The sequence below is a fragment of the Panthera pardus genome, unplaced genomic scaffold (assembly GCF_024362965.1).
Source record: "Panthera pardus isolate Hobbes unplaced genomic scaffold, ASM2436296v1 HiC_scaffold_27, whole genome shotgun sequence".
Classification (NCBI taxonomy): domain Eukaryota; kingdom Metazoa; phylum Chordata; class Mammalia; order Carnivora; family Felidae; genus Panthera; species Panthera pardus.
In genome coordinates, this window is record NW_026526843.1 from 97345859 (window position 1) to 97367496 (window position 21638).

General features: G+C 34.1%; 1 protein-coding gene across 18 annotated transcripts in view; it reads left to right on the forward strand.

Annotated features, from left to right (window-relative positions):
- Positions 1 to 21638, forward strand: part of DMD (dystrophin) — a 2111713-nt gene that overhangs the window by 923043 nt on the left and 1167032 nt on the right. For all 18 annotated transcript variants that reach the window (XM_053892047.1, XM_053892050.1, XM_053892044.1 and 15 more), the window contains 4 exons: positions 8276 to 8398; positions 10779 to 10916; positions 13680 to 13832; positions 14700 to 14882. In XM_053892047.1, coding sequence (XP_053748022.1) covers positions 8276 to 8398; positions 10779 to 10916; positions 13680 to 13832; positions 14700 to 14882 — 597 coding nt within the window. The remainder of the gene's footprint in view (positions 1 to 8275; positions 8399 to 10778; positions 10917 to 13679; positions 13833 to 14699; positions 14883 to 21638) is intronic.

Genomic DNA, 21638 nt, shown 5'->3' on the forward strand with positions numbered 1-21638 from the left:
ATGTCCTCAATTCTTTTTTTAAGATTTATGTGCCATTAGATATGTGATACCATATATTCTTTAATTTCCATAATGGACTTTAAAATTGCTTTTAAAATTCACGTAGCAGTTTCCCTAGAAGTATTTATTGTAATTGTAACATGAGATTCGGACAATCTGGCATCATATATGTAAATATTCATAATTTTATTGCTATAATAATTATAGTGTCAAGTTTTTGACCTCCAGTCAGTGTTAACAGATACAAAAATAATCATTCTTTAGACCAGAGGCTTGCAGATAAATATACATGGCTCTGAGAGAGCCAGTGAGTTTCCTGTTTAATATAGAATATAACACACACACACACAAAACCACATGGTTGGGTCTAATCTCTCTTAAATAGTGGCTTTATATGTGAAAAGTAATGTGTAAATACTTGAATGATAGTTTAGACAGGTATTTTGGCTTTCCTAAACATCAGTTGGAAATAAAGAATACCACTTATAAATGTGATCTAGAATGTCAGAATAAGATTTATTGGTTTTGAAATTTTTAACTAAAACCCAATTTTCAGTAGTCAGCTTTATCAATACAAATATATTTATCTTTTTCCCCTTTGTAATGTGTTTCTAATTTAACGCCTCTTCTGACAGAAGAGAATGTAGTCCATTAACTGGTACAGTTATTCTTGTTTGTATATGTGTGTGTATGTGTGTATGTATGTAGATATACATACATGGGTATGTACACATGTACATACACATACACATTTTACATACACACTTTTTAGTGAAATTTTCTACAAAGAAATTATAGCAGAAAGCATAGATAAAAACTTTGGTAAAGATCTATAGGTATCGCATAATTTGTAGAATACTAAATACGTACCAATTACAGTTGAAATCCTCAGGTAATATGAGCAGTTTAATACCCAAACTATGTAATACTATACCTGCTAATTGTATTTCACTGAAATAAATAAGAAATTAACCTAGCAACAGAATTCCTATATTAACAACTTCTTTTTCACATTTGTAATTTGCTATCCTTTTATAAGATTAATTCTGTTAAAAATCTGATAACAAATCCTTTTTTATAATCAGTTAAAATGGTTTCCAAGTAGATGTTTATTGAGTTTGCCGAGCAGTGTCATTTGCTAGAACTAACTGGGTCTTATTAGTGTGACATTTAAAATGCTTAAAGCTATTTGGTGATTCCTGATTGGGATCCCTTAAGAAAGACAGTTATTTCTCTGATCAGTCAACACATGCAAAAGTAATCTTTCCTCAGACCAGGGACTTTCAGATACTTACAGGTGCCCGAGAGCCAGTGAGTTGTGTAAGTTCTTACAGTTAGCCTGGTTAGAAAAATGTCAGATCCTGGTTCATTGCTTGGTCCACTCCCACATGCTGCCCCTCAGGATACTTTATTACCTGTGTTTATATCATTAGGTATTTATTGTTGCTAGATTATACGTTAATATAAACCTGTCCAACTTCACTTAAAAAAAAACCATGATTTCAGTGCACTTTTTTGTATTAAAAACAAAAAGAATTGAACAAAAAAGAGAGAAGTGAGAGAGGAGGGGAGAAAGGGCAAGAGAAAAGAAGAAAAAAGAGAAAACACACAGTTGTCCAAAGTGTTGTATTTTTGCTTTTAATTCGCTTGTCTCCCTCATGTATTTTTACAGTACGATCCTTTTGTTCTCTTATTTCAGTTGCTACTACTAAACTCATTTAATCATGACGTAGAGAAATATATTTCCAGTTATATTTAACAATAAGTAGGTAGTGGGCTGATTCTTGAACCACGAGTATATCTTAACCAGTCAGTATATTTTGTATCTAATCTGAAAAGTATGACCACGAGATTAATCTCATCAATTCAAAAACCAGTGTACTGGGTAGCGCCCTTTAAATAACTCATAAATTTGGGAACTTACCACATTTTCACATCTTTATCTTTGAAGCATCAAAGATAAACCACTAACTTACCTAATTATTAAAAGAATCCAACTAGTATAATGTCACTATTCTGAGTCAATTTGGCTTTATTTTTTAAATTTACTTTCTTATGTTTTTTGGAATTTGCTTTTATGAAGTTAAAATAAGTGAATGAATAAAGCTATAAACTAGTTTACCTGGTTATCTTTATTTTGGTTAGGTCTTTTTAATACACTTATTTCTCTTTCTGGGTTTTTTTTCCCCTCTCCAGATATTTTGATTGGAAAATAACTCTTCATATCATATCCTCAGTATGTCTTTTCTGTATTGCAGGATGTTACTGGTCCTTGAAAATTTATTCATTTTGGTTTCCATGAATTATTTTATTTTTTATACCGATATTGTAATTATAAATAAACTTTCAAAGCTGCAGAATGGAAGGAAGAGACTAACTTGAGCCATTTTAAACAAATCTGTAGCACTTGGATTATTTATTTTCAATTTAGTTATTAGTGTAATTTGAATGTAGTGGCCATTTATCCTGATTATCGAGATTACATGGTCCACATTAACAAATGTTTACTTTGCTGTCTGTGTAAACACAGTCATTATGTTAGTGTATCTTTGCACGTGAGAAGTAATATTTAACTAAAAGTAAGGTTAAATTTTAAAAATTATAAAGTGTATCTGAGTAATTTGAATGCTTCCAATTTACAATGAATCAATTTGTAATTGATTTTGCTTTTTTCAGTCTGTTATTGTTTGTTAACTTGTTATATAAGTCACCTTTAATGCTAAGAATTTAACAAAGCCTTAAATTTCATTAATCCTAAATCGTACAGCAAAGCACAACTAATAGCTGTTAAGCAATCTGAAACATTAAAAATCAAGGAAAACAAAGCGTTGTCTTTCTCAGTTTCTCTGTCTCTTCTTTCTTTTGTGTCCGTTTATCTGTTTATTAACCCTCCTCATGTTTTACTTTATTTGTATTTTGTATGACTATCCAGTCAATGTTAAAGCTCTTAAGATGGAAAGGTAAGTAAAAAACGAAGTTGTGGGACACCTATGCCTGGTGTATGGTATATGCTCTCCCCTATGATATTATGATCTTTGTTTGATTATTTTCTATGTATTCTAAAACCTATCTTGTGTGCATTGTCTAACATTGTGTGATTTAATTGTGATTCTAGTTCTGTGGTCATATATTTTCTTTAAATTCAATAGAAGTAATTTATGCAATAATTATGATTTATCCACCATTGTTTTCAATTTCTTTAAATAATTTATCATAATTCTCAATCTAAAAGGCAAACACTAGATACTTTATATGTTTTAAGCTTTGCTGACTCAAGAGGGAGCTATTAAATTTTGGGTGCTTGCTTATTATGCGTTTCTTTTATAAAGTTTTATAAGAATTCTAAATTACAAAGGCAAGAAAGACCAAGGAATGACATGTAAAGCTTCAATTGGTCAGGGAAGTGCCTTCCATATTCAAATTGTGATGACCTAATGGTAACCAGTGAAGTCTTAAGGAAGCATTTAAATTTTTCTAAGTCCTTGTATCTGAATGAAGAGTAATAATCACGTGCATGTCAAATGGCTGGTCTGATCATGCCAATAGTACAGACAAAATAATTGGGTTGAGTATCTATGGTTATTTTGGTTACAAAATTGGTCACTGGTTACTTCAGTTAATATATTGGATGCTTTAAAACTAGTTGTTGATATAGTAAGTACCTCATCTGTACGAAAAAAAGGAGTTATATTTGCTACAGAAAATAGAGCATATATACCCTAAACTTCAAGGATCAAATACCTACTGGTGAGACAAAGCATAAACTCTTAAAAGCCATATAACATGATATTGAACATGTAAGAGACACTGCAGTACAATGTACATTAAATGAGGAATGGAAACTGCTGATCGAACATGTGGACCCCATTCCCATAAATTTTCCTATCCCCAGAAGGATTCGGCAAAATTCCTCTCAAAACATATTTGAATGTAAGTGAATGAGAGGGATATCATAAAAATTACCTGTATCCACTAAAATTTACTAAATAAAACATCAGCAGCTTGACTAACACTAGTAAGACATTACTCTTAAGATGTATTTCAAACTAATAACCATTCTTTTCAAAAGTCATGGTTATAATAATTACTATTGATCTGTACTGTCTAAAAAAAGTAGCCACGAACCACATATGGCTATTATATGAAATGTGGCTATTACAAATTAAGAAGTGCTGGAAGTGTAAAATACGCAGTAGGTTTTGAAGTCTTAATATGAAAAAGTCAATGTAAAATATCTTCTATTTCATGTCGATTATAGGTTTATATGATATTTTGGATATATCAGGTAAATAAAGTATAATTAATTTGATCCTCTTCTTTTTACTTTTTAGTATGGCATCTAAAACATTTAAAATTACATATCCGACTTGCATTCTGTTGCTCTTTAGCTGCATTGCTCCAGATAAACAAAACCTTTTGAATTCAGAGGACAGAATTTACTATAAGTTGATAAAATTTTAGGGAAATATTTATGTGAGAAGTGTCTTATTGCTAACATAGACCCTAATATGTCAGCATCCTGCTTCTGCTTGTGTATTTTCAGCAAGGAGAAACTCACTACTTTACAATTAGTGCTCTTAAAAATAATAATAATAATAAAAAAAACATTGATAGCACTAATCACCTGTTCCTGTATTCAACTAAAATTCAGGCTCCGAGTAACTTTTACCCATAGATTCAAGTTACTCACTTGGGAGCCACACAGAATAATTCAAATCCTTACTCTGTATAGTGACCTTTTTTAACAAAAGCAAGGCAGTCTTTGATCAGGAAATCTGGACCCCACATGTACTACTAATAAAAATCTGACTTTGCATTATCTTGCTTTATTAATTAATCATGTTGTAGTAGTGTTTCCTAAAAGCTATTTGTATCTACTTATCGCATTTTTGTAGTTGGTGGTAACATTGTTGCTAGCATTTGGCCAATCAGGTCCTTTCGATTTTATACAATAGAAATTGTGTTATTTAAAATTCTAGATCGTTCACGAGTTCCATGAAATGTTGATTCTATTATCGCATGATTAGTCCTTCATTTACTTAGTTTCTCAGGAAATATTCATTTGTGAGTGGCTACTTTGTACAAGGAATGACTCCATGTTGAACAAGACAGCAAATCCCTTATCTTCTTGGGGTGTTCATGGAATTCATTCCTCTCTCTGCATGGTTTTGTTTTGTTTTGTTTTGTTTTGTTTTGTTTTTACATACTTTTTATGTCTCCAAACAATTCCTGATGAAAATACTGCATGGGGCAAAACAAATACAAAGCCCTTTGGCATCCTCCTTGAAACTACCCTCTGTGTTGATACAGATTAATTAATCAGCAAGTTTTGTTGTTCAAAATGCTACATTGCCAAACTGAGTCTCAGTTTCTCCATGTCCATCATCAAAATTTAATGACTTTGTCAAATACCTTGGCAAAGTAGAAATGCTAATGCAATAAGCATTTATTTTATTCTTCATAAACCATATGTTTTCAAAAGAATATCTTTTAATGAAGTCATGGATGGGTACAGTTTTGAGAGGCAACATTAAGAGTCAATATTTATTGAGTGTTTATCGTATGTCATATGGATACATAGGATTTAGGGAGAAAATAGTAACCAATATTAACTGAGCATTTATTGTATCTCAGGCAACATTCTAATTTATTTGATTCTCATAACACCCCTGTAAGGTAGATATTCTTCTTATCTTCACGCTACAATAGAGTAACTGGACTCAAAGAGGACAAATAACTTGTGCAAGATCCCCCAGCTACTAAATGGTGGCATCCCAATTCAGTCTAGGTGTTCTCATTCAGGAGCTTAGGCTCTTCGCCAAAGATTAAAAACATTCTAAAGGCCAAGGTGGGGGGTAATACACAGAGTTCACCAATAGGCTTGTAAGAAAGGTTGATACTGGGAACGCTTAAATAAGGCTAGAAAGGTCCTTGGGACAATGTTAGGGGAAGCCTTGACTATAATGTTGGAGTTCAGGCTTTATTCTACTTGTACTTTTTGAATAGAAAAATAGGTTAATGAAAGCCGTGTTTTTGTAGCATACTGACCTGATCGCAGTGCACAGGATGGAACTGGTGACATGAGAAGGAGATTATACCCCTATAAGGAGGTTGTTGCCTTAATTCCTGTGTGAGGACTAGGAGATATGGTATCTCTGGGAATAGAAAGCAAGTAGATCATGGTGAATGAGTTCACAATGATTTTACTAGAGTGAAGTGTTGAAAAATAACATGACTCACATTTTAAGCTTGGATGAGCGAGAAAAGTAGTCTTCTATTTACAGAACTAGGGAAGTTGGTGTTGCAAGCAGCTTGGGGGAAAGATAATGAGCTCCTTTCTAGATATGTTGAACTTGAAGTGAGATATCAGCTGGCTCTAGGAGAGTCTGTATTAAAATTCAGAAGTGAAGCACCAGCTAAAGATGAATATTTGGGAGGTGTTATGAAAGTTACAGTTAAATTTTGGAAGATAATACAATGCATTTAGTCAAGCAGTATTGCAAAAGAGGCATAGAGACCTGAATGTGAAGCCTTTGAAATTACCATCTGTATTGGATAATATGGAGATAGAGTGAGCTAGATAGGAAGCGTACAAAGAGGTAGAACAGATAAATCTGCCGGCAAATGGACCCATTTTATTTTGACACCCAAGCACTCAATAAAAGTTTTTGTAAATAGTACCTATCATTTTATTTTCACAAAATTATGTGGAACAATGAAGTCGTTCTAATTAAAAATTAGCAAATGCGAACAATTCAGTGACACAGAATAGTATCACATTAAGATTGTTTCGTCTTGATGCTAAAGCTTTTTTTTTTTTTTTTTTGCTTTTGCAACACTTTGAGCAATATGTTTTTAAAGCGTAGAAGTATGTTGATAATACAGAGATGGAAACATCCCTTAAATATGTGTACGATACTATCATTCTCTACTGGTTCAGGAACCTTTTATGACTTTTCACATTGTGGATGTTCATTAGGATTTAAAAGCAATATTGAAAATGAGTCACTTTTCAGAAGAGCCCATAAATCCTTTCTGGTGTGTGTAAAAGTGCCCGGAAGATAACTGTATACTCATGTTGTATGTGGCAGCCGTGTTCTGGTGAACGGCATTTGATTCTTCACTTCTTCATTAGTAACTATACCTTTAGATACTTGGTTTTTCCTTGAACACTTATCTTTGTTGTCCTCTAGGAGATGCCATTTAATAAAGAGTAAGACTATGGCTGGGAATGTGATGGGGAGCAGTAGATGGGGACCACACTTGATACATGCAGTCATCCAGGCATAAGACACTGAGGGTCGTTCCTGAGTTGGTTTTACAAGTTGGGAAATGGTTGGCTCTGTAAGAAAATAAGATTTCTCTATGTCATCTGTGAATTTTCAGAAGCTATGAGGGAGAAAAAAATTCTTAGTGTGTTACTGCGAAGAAATTGAATACAGGGTAAAGATCAATAGAATGCATATTTTCTTAACTGTTGGAACTTTGATAATTAAATCTTGCCTACTCTTTCGAATATATATTTGATTTACAATGTAGTTTTATTCATCACTCTTCAAGTGGTTTCCTTAGAGAAAAAGGTTTTCAAGTTTTTTGAGACTGTGGTCATTATGAATTTCAAACTCAAAGAAACTGTGATGTTTGTAAGGTTGGAAAACATACATTCAGATTTTTATGTGAAATGTTCTGGGTTCATTCATTTGAATTTTTTTTGTGTGTGCTACCAAAGAAAGCATTCCTAAGGCAAGCTCCTGGCATTGTTTGTCTTATGAGAGTGTGCCTGTCATATTTTCCATGCTAAAAATGTCATTTAAAATATTGGGGCAGATGGCTGTGTAGTTTTCTGAGGATAAGGAGACAATTCTGCATTTCTACCTGAGGTTACTGTTACTTGATGTATGAGGCAAATTTCTGAGAAGACATATTTACACAAATGGTATTTATATCAGAATATTTTAAATAAGATCAAATTCAACTTTAGAATATTAACAATTAGCTCAGTCGACTATATGGAAATTGGCTTTGTTGAAAAAACAAAATAACGAATTGCATTATCTTGCATGTATGTTGAGCTCTGATAATGTTACGTGTTTGCCTTTATTTGCATCCTCAGGTACTTTCCCAGTTGTATTTCAAAGCTTTCATAAAATATAATGTGGAAACATAATGCATGTCATTATTTTAGCAACAGGAGGTTGAACAAATGTAATTTTGGGGGTTTATGTTTCTAATAAAAAGTAATTTTGATTTAAATTAGCACTATCTTTTTTTTTAGGCCTCCATTCCTTTGAAGGAATTGGAGCAGTTTAACTCAGATATACAAAAATTGCTTGAACCACTGGAGGCTGAAATTCAGCAGGGGGTGAATCTGAAAGAGGAAGACTTCAATAAAGATATGGTAAATTGGTTGTGATAAAAGTGTGAATGAACTAGGAGTGAAAATGAATAAATAGTTGGAAAGAAATTAGATAACTCAAGTCTCCAACTCGATCCTCAGTGCATACCTTGCCCATTTTGTGATTCTAATGATTTATTACAAATGCAAAGTATTCTTGTTGAACCTTTATTATGAATGCCAAATTACTATGGTATGGTCACATAGGAGCACTTGCAGATCCTAATAAACAGTTCAGCAGTTTTGTTTTGACCTGTGCAATTTTCAAACTCAGAGGACAGAATGTAATGGGGGGGAAAGAGTTAAATCAAAAGATTAACTGGACATTTAATAAGAAACTCAGCCATTGAGGATGGCTGATGTTTTGTGTCAGTCATGATTTTTGGTAATTTAATGTTTGTGTCAGAGAAGAGGTATTACAAACAATATAAAAAATATTTACTAAAGTTTACTACAAACTAGTTTTGCCAAAAAGTCAATTAAATAGTACATTAGATGTCTAAAATATGTATGAATTCATGCTGCTTATTTCATGGGAGTAAGGGAATAGAACCATGTGGGCTCTTCCCAAACTCATAACATTCTCCTTTCAACCCTGATTAATTTCAAAATATCTGTTACATTTCTCTCTGGCTTGAATAGTTCTGCATCACATCCCTTTTTCCTGACTTATTTCTCCTTCCACATCCTTTTCACAATTTCCTTTTCCCTCTTCCACAGCCATCACCAATGTGGCATTCTTAACCTTTACATATGTCATGCTCGAGATTTCTCAGACACACATCAATGCTAGGAACTTCTCAGCCATGCTTTAAAATGATATTACAAGGTAGTATATAAATTTTAGATTGTAGGTATGGGAAGCAATAGGAAAACTATTTCCACTAATCTTAGTTCTCAGTGGTAACAATTCTGAGTTCCTGGAGCTGCCCGAAATCAGTCCGTTCTCCCCATGTATGGGGTTTGGTGGCCTTGCCAACTCAGCTCATGGAAAGAAAGTCAAGAAGAGGTTTTCCAAGATGCTGAGTTACACCTACCTCTCCTTCATGTCAAAGAAGAAACCCAAGGGTCCCGAGGTGAAAAAGAACACTGCTTACCTCTTGGGCTGTTCACAGACTCTGCCCTATAGCCGTCACCTGGCATGGGGAAAGAAATGAAGTGGGATTTTTGTTATTGGTTTTTTGGTTTTTGTCCTCAGCCTTAGGAAATGTCGCAGACTTTTTAAAATAAGGAAGGTCTTTCACAAATTATAAACGTATCTCTATGTTATATTTTGTTAAACTAGTAACTGACGCATCTCAGATAAAAATGATGTTCCTCTGAAAAAATAATTCTTCAGTTGTGTATAGTGGTTTAAATATGCGTTGCAGATGTAAATAGGTACCTCTGAGTACTATGAATGATTACACACAAATACACATACATGTGACTTTTAAAAAAATTGTCTAATATTTGTTATCTTAGCTCATCAGACTACCTTGAGGGCCATGCAAGGTGAACCTCTGCAAAAGAAAGTTTTCATATACTGAGTTCAAAGAAAGATAGGACACCAGAGATGGAAAATCACCTGGTCACATGTGCTGTCCTGTTAAACTGGCACTTATTCAAATAATTTTATTTCAAAGTAAATAAAATAAAAATATTATTCTTGGAGTTTAAAAAACTAAATGCATTCTGAACATTGTAAAAATAATTTCCCTAACCTACATTTTAATACTTATTTGATTAGAGTTTTTAAAAACAACACACATTAATGATACATTTGTAGAAATTATTTGCAATATTGACAGCAATCTAGCACATCATTTTTTACTAACGCCCTTATATTTGTCGTAAATTTGGACATATAGGTTATTTAAAATAGATGATTAGCTAGAAATTAGTGTACATTTAAAACAAAACACATTCACTTAGGAGTGAGTGTGGTAAAATTTTAAAAATAGTTGCCGTCTCACACTCACACATCCACATCCAATATTCCTGCATGGGCTGATTAATATTATAAATGACAAGTTTACTTCACTACTCCAAACTTGTTTAATTTCTAGATATGCCCTAAGAAATCAAAGCCACTTGATGACTTGTGTGAAACGATGAAATAAGTTACAACCTGATCTTCCTACACGTGCCCCCGGTCAAGTGTGGTCCTTTTGAACTAGATGGGAGGAAACTTCCTCCTTTTAAGAGCTACAGTAAACCACTTAAAAAAAAAAAAAAAAAAAAAAAAAAAAAACTATGAGCACAATATCTTAGAATAATAGTCCTGAAAGTTTAAAATTGGAATTTTTTGTGTGTGTTTCAGTAACATGTCTTATTATCTCTGTTAACGATGTACAGCTTTTTAAAAACCAAAATGAAGACTGTACTTGTTGTTTTTAATCAGAGTGAAGACAATGAGGGTACTGTAAAAGAATTGTTGCAAAGAGGAGACAACTTACAACAAAGAATCACAGATGAGAGAAAGCGAGAGGAAATAAAGATAAAACAGCAGCTGTTACAGACAAAACATAATGCTCTCAAGGTATTAGAGCTAAAATTATAATATACCTTGCCTGTGGGTTTTTTTTTCTTTCATGTGTAGGGTAAATTATATTGTGCATCAATAAAATCTGCTTAAGAATCTTAGTCCCCAGAGATACGTTTTTTTCCTGTTTCAGTGTGTGTGCTTTATTTAACATTTTTGAGTGGTGTCTTTGATTTTGAAAGATGTATTACTTAAAAATTTGTGGGTTTTTTGCTTAGATTTTTCTGGGTAGTGATTGAAAAAATATTAACATGCTTCAGTCACAGTGTTTATACATTTAATTTTCTAATACAGTTTTTTTTATGATATTTTTACGTCTGTCTTGCAAAATCTGGTTAACTGCCAGAATAACCAATTTATATTTTTTCAGGTTTTCTGCTTCCTATAGTTTACTGATTTTACTTAAAGTAGGTCCAGTCTTTTGGTAACCTAATATGCATTTAGTAAGGCCTGGAATTCTACTTAATTTTTTTCAATTAACTTCATTTTGCCTTTAAGAGAGTCGCTCTTTGCAACTGACTAAGCATCTACAGAGTCTAATTTCATTTATATAGGAATCCTCAAAAAGAATCTTAATGTCCTTGAAGAAAAACTGGCCCTCTCATATTAACCAGTGGTAGGGGATAGCTTCAACCCCCATGTGATTCACATGGCTTTGTGCAGAAAGGAGAGAATAGGGTTGTTGTTTTTTTTCTATAATAATAATTAGGAAGTTCTTAACATGAGACTGGACATGTGAAGAGTTTTGTGAAATAACCTTTTATTTTTTTAATGTGCTTTTCAATATTCCATATTGGCATGCATGGCTGATTTTCTAATACTGTTAATTGCCAAGCTTTTCATTGTAAATCACTCGTATAGAGCTATGTAGCTATGTGGGTAGATCCACCTACTAGGTGGATGGAGTCTGCTTTCACTATGCAAATAAGAGCGTAAAACCTTTCCCCATATAGTCAGACAACCAAATAAACACTGCTGAGAATGTAATTACACAATATTGTGCCTGCAAGGAATCCACAAGGAAAGTCTAATTGGCCAGCAGGTGTTCTGAAGGTAACTGCTGATACATACAGTAAATAGAAAAGGCCTCTTCCTTGAGGGAGTGCAAGAGCAAGCCATAATGTGCTCAGAAAAATCAGAAAGCTGTGTAATTCACACACTTCCAACTGTGACCAAGCTTTCAGAAGCATCTACACTGGTCATATGATGATACGTGTCCTACTGAACAGCAGTGTTTAATGGTTATCTGGCATATCTCTAAAGAGATCTATATAATGTCTCTAAATATCTTTACACATTACACAGCACCTTGTGCTTAGGGAATGAGAGGAGTTTCAGATTTTATGACCACAAGCCCTTTCTCTTGGCCAAGATTTGAGTCGTGTCACGAAGAAGACATGGCTCAGCTCTCGTTCGCGTGGCTGTATCTTGGTACCTTTGAAAAAAGCAGCATTCCATCTGGCTCATCCCAGGCATTTATTACCTCCACAGGAGGTTTAGAAATTCAACTAAAAATGTAAACGGCAGTAAATTTTACATCCTCAGTTTTAAACCAAATGGAGAACGAAATTTAGATCACTCTTGCAAATAAATATTAAAAGCAGTTTTGAAAATGTATTCCACCTGCCAAACTACTCTACACCATCAAATTCAGAAACTATATGATCCTTCCAAAGGGCTCCAGTTCTAGTCCTTATGAAATACTTCAAAGAAGGTCAGAATGTTCCAAAGCAATGAATATTTCAGCAATTCTTTGATATTCATTATTTTCTTTTGCTCCAGTTAAATCTGTACATGAAACCCTAATTGCTACTGTTCTGAAGAAATGAAAGCTGTATTCTGAGCTCTTATGTTCCCTTGTGTTACCATATAATGGCATTATAACAAATTCTATTGATCGGGGAAGACATTGGGCGAGCTTGTAAGGAACAAGATGATTAATTTCCCCCCTTTGTTGATTTATTAAGCAGTTGCCCTTATTTATCTCATCTGGTTGATTGGAAGCCATGCACTTTCCCTTTTCTTTTTTAACTAATTCATCATTTTGCATTTGGAACATGAGTTGATATAATAAAAAAAGTTGGCCATGCAAGCCTCAAAAGAGAAAGCATTTTTGTAATAGTTGTCATTTTCATGTACACTCACAGATATATCTTTCACACTTCTCTCTATCTATATATATAGAGAGAGAGAGGGAGAGCTCAAAGCAATTTACATGATAACTCAGATGATTTTATATTTCTAATCACAAAATATTCACGGCCTATGAAACTTTTTGCAGGGGTTTCTAAAACCATGAATGTAGTTGCTTGGCTATGTAAACTTAAACTTTTATTGACGAACCCGGGGCTGAAGATCTAAATTTTAGATTTTTTATCTGTTTTAAAGTCAAATGTAAACTCATTAAATGGGCGCAAATATCTAGTTAATTCATTTGTATTCATATACTAAACTGTTTCACATAGACTACATGACAATATAGTTGACTCATTTACTCAATTCAATATGAGATTTCTCAACAAATTTGAACATTCCAGGAGACAATACTTTATTTGGTTTGTCCAGTTTTCTTAGCTTTGTCTTAGTAGGTCCTGCCACACGAATACCTCATTTATCATCTATTTGTATATTTAGCATTTAAATGTGAATTTAAGTAAAGCTGTACGAGAAGATGAGGGATTCAGTATTTTTAAATAACTGCAGCCAGAAGTGTCCTATACATATATATTGATATTGTAATAATATCTGCACCATGAACAGGATTTGAGGTCTCAAAGAAGAAAAAAGGCTCTAGAAATTTCTCACCAGTGGTATCAGTACAAGAGGCAGGCTGATGATCTCCTGAAATGCTTGGATGACATTGAAAAAAAATTAGCCAGCCTACCTGAACCCAGAGATGAAAGGAAAATTAAGGTAATGTTGTTTTAGAATGTCAATACTAGATTTTATTGCTACAGTTTAATTTCTTTACCTTAACATGGGTGGATGATATTCGAAATTGTTGCTGTTTCCTCTTTTAGCGTGCTCTCTGATTTGCTGCGTTTCCTCGTATTGTGTGTTGTTTTAGTAAATGTGCTGTATTAAGTGTTTTTCAATTGGCCTATTGTTGAATGAATAAAATGTTTTATTTTTAGACAGTGTAAAATGAGTTAAGAAATGTCGTATGTTTCCTGGTAAAATTGTAATTGACTCTGTGTATCTTTGTTCCAGATGAACAAATGACTTATCGGTATATGGACGGCTTCTTTCTCATGTTAGCACATTCATTTCATCAGAGCATCTTCACACATCAGTGTCAAATCTCTGTAGATTTATTTGCATATTGTCTGAAGATGTTTTTTTTTCCTGTTATTATTTTACACTTTTTATTTTGCTTCATTCTCTGTTGAGTTCCTCAAAACTTTAAAAAAAGAAAATAAATAGCCACTCGCCCTCTAAATTATATTCTATGTGGATGGTCCCTAATCAGTAATGAGTAGCCACTTCAGTTTGGGTCAACCCCCAAAACACTAGAGGAATTGAGAAGAAAGAAAAATGTTAGATCAATTTAAATATTTTCTTAGGGAGCATATCTAAAACTGAGCATTCAAAGGATAACTGAAATACCATTTGGATTCTTGGGTGAAGATGACAGTGATGGCTTCCATATTTGTAAATTACGGGAAATGACAATAAAATGACAACAGCCTAGGAGATTTCTGAGAGAAGTATGTGCTGCTTGCAGGTTGGTTGATGTGGTTAGCTAACTGCCCTGGGCCCTGTATTGGTTTTGCTCAATAGGAAATTGATCGTGAATTGCAGAAGAAGAAAGAGGAGCTGAATGCAGTGCGTAGGCAAGCTGAGGGCTTGTCTGAGGATGGGGCCGCAATGGCAGTGGAGCCAACTCAGATCCAGCTCAGCAAGCGCTGGCGGGAAATTGAGAGCAAATTTGCTCAGTTTCGAAGACTCAACTTTGCACAAATTGTGAGTTGTTACTGGCAAACCCACGTATGTGTTTGCAACTACTACTCTAATAACAGAGGCCAACTAACAGGAAAAGACAACCTGGGTGCAATTTCAGGCTTCTAATATGCATTCTGCAAGTGAGTAGCTTGCCCTCGCTTTGGGCTTCGGCAACAACTAGAGGTTAAGTTTTCAGATTAAAAACACAAGAAATTAACAGCACGGAGGAAACCGCCCCTTTACCAAAAATGAAAACTACATCTTAATTTGTTTTGCCACATCATTTTTTTCATAACATTGGCAATGTGAATTTGTCAATTGATCATACATTTACTTTATTTCAGTGTCTGATCCAAAAATATGTATTGCTTTCCTGAGACCATCCCATGCTAATTTTACTTTCTTAATGTATACATAGTAAACAATAAATCTCTTGTGAACCATCTTCTTATATCAACTTGCATAAGAATCTTATGTCATTGACTTCAAGAATAGTAGTTTAGTCCTTGTATCTGCCCTAGCTACTTAATGGGTTAAAAGGCTTTTTAGACTTGGCTGCCTGATAAGATGGCTTATAACTGACAGCAGATTGGATAATATCAAATATTGTGACTACTGAAATATTACAAGCCAAAGGGAAAAGGAGCAACTGTTCTTTTAAACAACTGAATGGAAAGTTTGTGATTTTATTTTTAAAAAGGCAATTCATAATCATAAGCTTGGTCTTCATAGTTCTTTTTTTGGTAATAAGGTATAAACCATAGAATTTTTGAAAAAATATTTTTGTTCCTATTCTGAGATACCATAACGAGAAGAGGAATGGTTACTGCTATGTAATTTTGCAAAAATAATGCTCCTCACAAGACAAGTGTGTCAAAGTCTGGGAAATAAGGATTTATTATTCGGTTGGGTTGAATCACGTGAAACCCACAGATACTCCATCATTTTTTACCTATGTAAATGACAATTTCGCTGTTTTCAACCTTCAGATGAGACTTTTTTGGGAATTTCTTATGGGTTGATTCCATTTAATTTGGCATATTTAAAAAATATGCCTTAGATGACGTAACTTTATTTTATAAGTGTACAATTTTGTTAATGCTGCTTATTAACCAAGGGAAAACACACTGCATATTATTGTTGATTGTATTTACACACTAGAAAAATCCATGAATACACTGCCTTTGATGAAACCCAGTACCCTAAGATTTAATAGCCACCGAATATTCTGAGAAATTGGAAGAAGTAATATAATATATTGCGACTATATTACACTTGAAGTCCAATTCCAGCTGATTGCACATTTCAGCCTATTATCCTTCCTGTTAGATGTTATGAACATAATATGTCATAAATCACTGAAGCTTACACTAACAGAAAGCCTGTGTGTATGGATACAAAATGAATTGAAAGATTAAGGCAACCATAAAGAAAATTCAAGTAAAATATTTTCTCTCAATTTAATAGATCATTCAGGGACAAGTCTCTTGCTTTGATTTATCTGACTACTAACTAATTTCTCCATTCCAATTTTCCCATATCTTGACAAATCATATATGCAGGATTAATTTTTTTTTAGAACCTGGTCCAGGTAAGTTATTAACATTTTATAGTTAAATAGACACAAGATCAAAAATCTACACAAACCAACCACTCAAAATGTCATTATGCCTTCATACATAAAAGGACTCTTAACACGTATTTGTAAAGTGTAATGGTGGTTGGTAAAATCAAGTAAGGATTTTTTTGAACCAGCATAACATTTTAAAAATCATACTAAAATGCTATGATACATTTCCTCTTAAAGTTTCTTCTTGATTTTATATCTGAGAGATCCAAAATTCACAAGGTGCCTGGGATGGGAAAATATTTTTACGTGAACTCTGGTTTTCTGTGATCACAGAAGCAATAACAATACGTATGAAGACTAATCAATTTAATACTACAGTTATATTTGGCTTTGAATTTTAATTAGGACTAAAAGGTGATAGAGAGGGAGAGATCCAAGATGTATCTTTTTATTCCACTGATTACTCATATATATCAAAAAACTGATTTCGCATGTCTGCAACTTGGTTAGAGTCATCTTACCCAATTTTCATACACTGAGGCCATTTGAGATTAGCCACGAGTGAACAGCTTAACCAGGAGTTATGTTTGGAATAATCCTACAGTGGCCCCGATCCTGGACAGGTAGTCATAACTTCAGTATTCTTTCTTTACTGCTCCCTGGTTCTTTTTCTCTTGCTCTCATCTTTCATTCTCCCCAATGTCCCTTTCTGTTCTCTCTAGATGTAAATTCCAGACTTTGTTTGATGCAGTGATTTTCAGTTAGTCTTTCATATCTTAGGAGTAGCAATTCAAGATTGCAGGTGGTACTATAAAGTGCCTAACAGTTGAGAGCTGTGTTCAAAATGTGAAGTTTATTTTCCTTATTTCAGAGATAAAGGCTCAAAAATGGACTAAGCAGTGCACACTTTGTGCACTTCAGGAAATATGTCCATGTCAGAGCTACATATGGTCATAATAAAGCTCAGACAAGGCCGAGAACTTTGAGGGAACCATCAGGCAGCCCTGAGCCAGACAGGCATGTAGACCAAAGCAGAGTACCAAGGGTCACCAGATGATGGTCCTCAGGACAATCCGAGAGACCGTAGAGGAGGGAAAACAGATTGGGAGGAATCCGAGTATTCAGGAGGTTGAAGCCCCAGTCCTAGTTAGGAATAGAAGACATTTCTAATATGCTTCCTGTTGTCTTGAGACCTGGCTGCTCATTGAAGACCACCAAGTGATGATTGTAAACTGAACATAAGGAATTTCTCCGTAGGATGTTTCGTAACACCTGTGTGGTCTAGTAAAAAGGCCACTTTCTGGGGTGAACCGCCCAGAATATGTATCCCAGTTACTCTGTCTGCTAACTGTATGCTCATGGGTAAATATCCCTCAGCCTGATTTCTCTCACCTGTGCCATGGAAATATGGACTTTTGTGATAATGAAATATGGCGGTATTTGTAAAACACCTGCTGTATTATAAGGGCTCAGTGGCTTAAAATTTTCTTTCTTCTTCTTTCAGTTGATACTGGAATAGGGACATGATTTTTAATTTCTTTTATATATATATATATATATATACATATATATATGTATATGTGTATATATATATGTATATATATACATATATATGTACATATATACATATATATATAATATAGAGAGAGATTTATAATTTTATTAGCAACAGATAGATATATTTTGTTCAATGTAGGTTACAGAGTAGATTCCATAATCCGTGAACAGGTAGTTTTATGTAGAGTCACAAAGTATTTGCAGGAAATTTCATGCCAAGCTGGTGATTGTACCCCATGAAGGCATAATTCCCCATAAACACGTCCATAATACCCTGTCTAAATTCCTATATCCTACAGAAAGGTAGAGAAAGAGGTAAGAAAAAAACCGAAGGCTTTGAAAATTTCTTAATGGAAACTTATGTGTAATTTTTATTAAGCATAATTGTAGCATTTGAAAGTTAATCTCCCAGAGATCAAGATCATGTAGCCAAAAAATTGCACAAAGTACCACCACAATCCAGGGCTGGTGTGGAACTCCTAAGCAAAATTAGGTCACAGACTAAAATTATAATGGTTAAGAAAAAATTCTTTTCATAAATTATATTAACAGATGCCAAAAAATAAAAGAATGCACATCTGAGGAAATTAGACATAAGAGAACAATCAGGAAAGGACATTAAAATAAGTGTTTATGGAGTGCCGGGATGGTTCAGTTGGTTGAGCGTCTGACTCTTGATTTCAGCTCAGGTCATGATCCCAGGATCGTGGGATGGAGGGAGCCCTCCGTTGGACTCTGTGCTGAGCATGAAACCTGTTTAAGCTTCTCTCTGTCTTCCCCTAAGCCCTTCTCCCCCACTTGTGTGCTCTCTCTCTCTCTCTCTCTCTCAAAAATTTTTTAAACATAAGTGTTTAAACTTTTTAAAGTGTTGTATTTTTTTAATGTTCAAAAATATTTTTAAAAAGAATGGAATGGAATTCCTACAATAAACGCAAACCATTTTGCATAGGGAAAAGGAAGATTGGAAATAATAACAGGTCCAGAGATTAAAATATAGTTACTAAAATAATAACCCATAGAACTTTTTAAATAGTGGATTCATTAGAGAAGAAAAATGAATGCATTAATTGAACGATGCTGAGGATAATTTTGCTTTGCTGAAAATACTGGTAGATGCAGAGAATGGAATAAAAAACTCACATATATGCCTGAAAAGATTTCCAGACTGAAAAAGTAGAGAGCCTGGGAAATAGAGAATATTTTATATAAATGACTGACATTTAACAAAATTGAATAAATCTCACTTTACTTGGGTCCTCAGGTTGAATAAAGGTCAGCCAGTCTGGAGTATGTACGAACAAGTCACACCTAACTAGGTTTGAATGAAACTCAGAACAGCATTGATGAGGAAGGTATTATAAAAGCTACTGAGGACCAAAGAAAGAATACCTACGGGGTGACAAAATTGACCGTAGACTTTTCATCGACAATAGATATTAAAAGACAGTAGACTAATACCTTCATGTCCTGTAAACTGTGACTCAAGAGTGAAGACAAAATATTTTCAGACATGCAAGTATTTTCAGATCAACAAAAACTGTGAGAATCTATTACCTATATATTCTTGCTGAATTACTAAATGGTCTAGTATAAAAAAGGAGCATGAAGCCAGATAGAAGGAGCAAGCTATATAAAGCTGTATAGAATACTATATATAAAGAAGGATTTTTTTCATTAAATCTTGTACTCAGCCACTAAAATTGTAGCAAGCACAGCAAAGGAAAACATGGAGTGCTAGGAGAATGTAGAAGTGATTGAACTCAATTTACAGGAGAATACAATAAACAAAAGGCTCATTCTGGAAGGTCACAACAAGTATAAGGTTTGTGCCTAATATTTTCAGTGTGAATTACTGGCAATTATCATGTTTCTAGGAAGCAAAAACAAAAACAAAAACAAAAAAAACACCAAAAACATAGTAAACCTTTGGGATAGGTGTATATACATGACCTGTCATAGGAATGGGAGCAAAAATAATGCACACGTCTGAGCAAAAGTTGGAGAATGAATGTTCCTTTTCTTAAATACAATAATTCCACTTGCCCTGAGTATCCTGTGGCCTCAAATAACAAGTAAATAATGCTGATAATCAACATTTTATATCTAAGAACTCTTTATTCGCCTTCTTCTTTTGGGTGCCTAACAGATATGTCAAACATAACCGAGTGAAGAATTAACTGGTTGTGTCCTCCATGTAATTTGGCTCCTACCAAGCTCCCTGGTAAATTACCCTGTCACTTCCGTCAAAAACCCAGACATTATGCACAAATGGTCTTTTCTCATGTATTACCCATGTAATTCATTTCAAATTCTCTTGGTTCTTCCCACACAATACAGCTTTAATCAGACCACTCCTTAGTATCTGCATTGTGGAAACCCTAGTCTACAGCATAATCATCTCTCATCTGAGTTACTTCAGCAGCCTCTAACCTTTGCTTCCAGTCTTTCCCCACCTACACTATGATCTTTCTGGTGAACCAGACTGCTCCTAAAGCATGAGTGAGATTCTATCAAGCCCTTGCTGCTCATTACCCTTTCAGTGCAATCCTGTGAGCTCAAATCCTATACGATTTGATTCCTGCCTACCCTAATATTCCAACTTTATCTCCCTTTTTGCCATTTTTCTGTCACAGAGGCACAACATTTCTCTCCATACTTAAACCCACCGACACCGTTTCCATTTCAGGGCCTTTATATATGCATTGTTTCTTCATGGGCTATTTTTCACCTAGACTCTTATGAGGGTGCTGTAGCGTAGACATCCTTCCATTTAGTGACAAATAAGCATTTCGTAGAGTGTTGATGTATAATCTGGACAGGTAATACTTAATAGGGTGTGGGTTTTTTTTGTATTTTAAAGATATTTTAATACTTTTTATAAGTATTCATTTCTATTGGAATTCTCTAGAAGAAAAGGGAACTACTATATTGTGAAGGATAGCTTTTAGTTTATCAGAGTAAATTGCAATAAGATATGTTAATAACGTTAGAAGCACACATTTCTAAAATATACAAGTTCTTGAAGAATTGATAGAAAATTAATTTTTAGTAGATTTACTTTAAGTGCCAAAGAAATGTATTATATAAATTAGTCCATATGTGATAATTTTGTAAGACGACAGCACTTTCCTAATGTGAGCATTCCTCCGCTAACTTAAAAATTGTTTGAAGTTGAATCGAACTTTACCTTTATAAACAGCTTTCACATATATCTAGTCTGTTTCCATGAATAACGCCTCTTGAGTATTATTTTCATTGTCATTTTACAGTCAGAAAATGTAAATGAAGTTAATTACATTTATCGAAGGACATGTGTAAAATGTAGAAGGTACCACGCTTGAACTCAGTGCTTCCTGAAATGTGGAAGTCATTCAAAACAAAGAAAAATATCTAGCGTCTCAATAAGTTTGAGAAACACTGAATTAAGCAAAGTTCCCTTACTCCAGAACTTGGCAGGGCTTTTGATATGCAAATGTGATTATGAATTTCTACAAGGGGAATAGATTCTGCAGACTTTCACATCTGGATAGTTGCAGTACAAAAGGGGAAATTTCATTTCGGTTTTATGATAGGATTCCTGCGCGAGTGGTTGTGAAGGACTAGTGTTCTTCAGGAAAAAAAATAATTGGGAAAAGCTTCACTGTACTAGC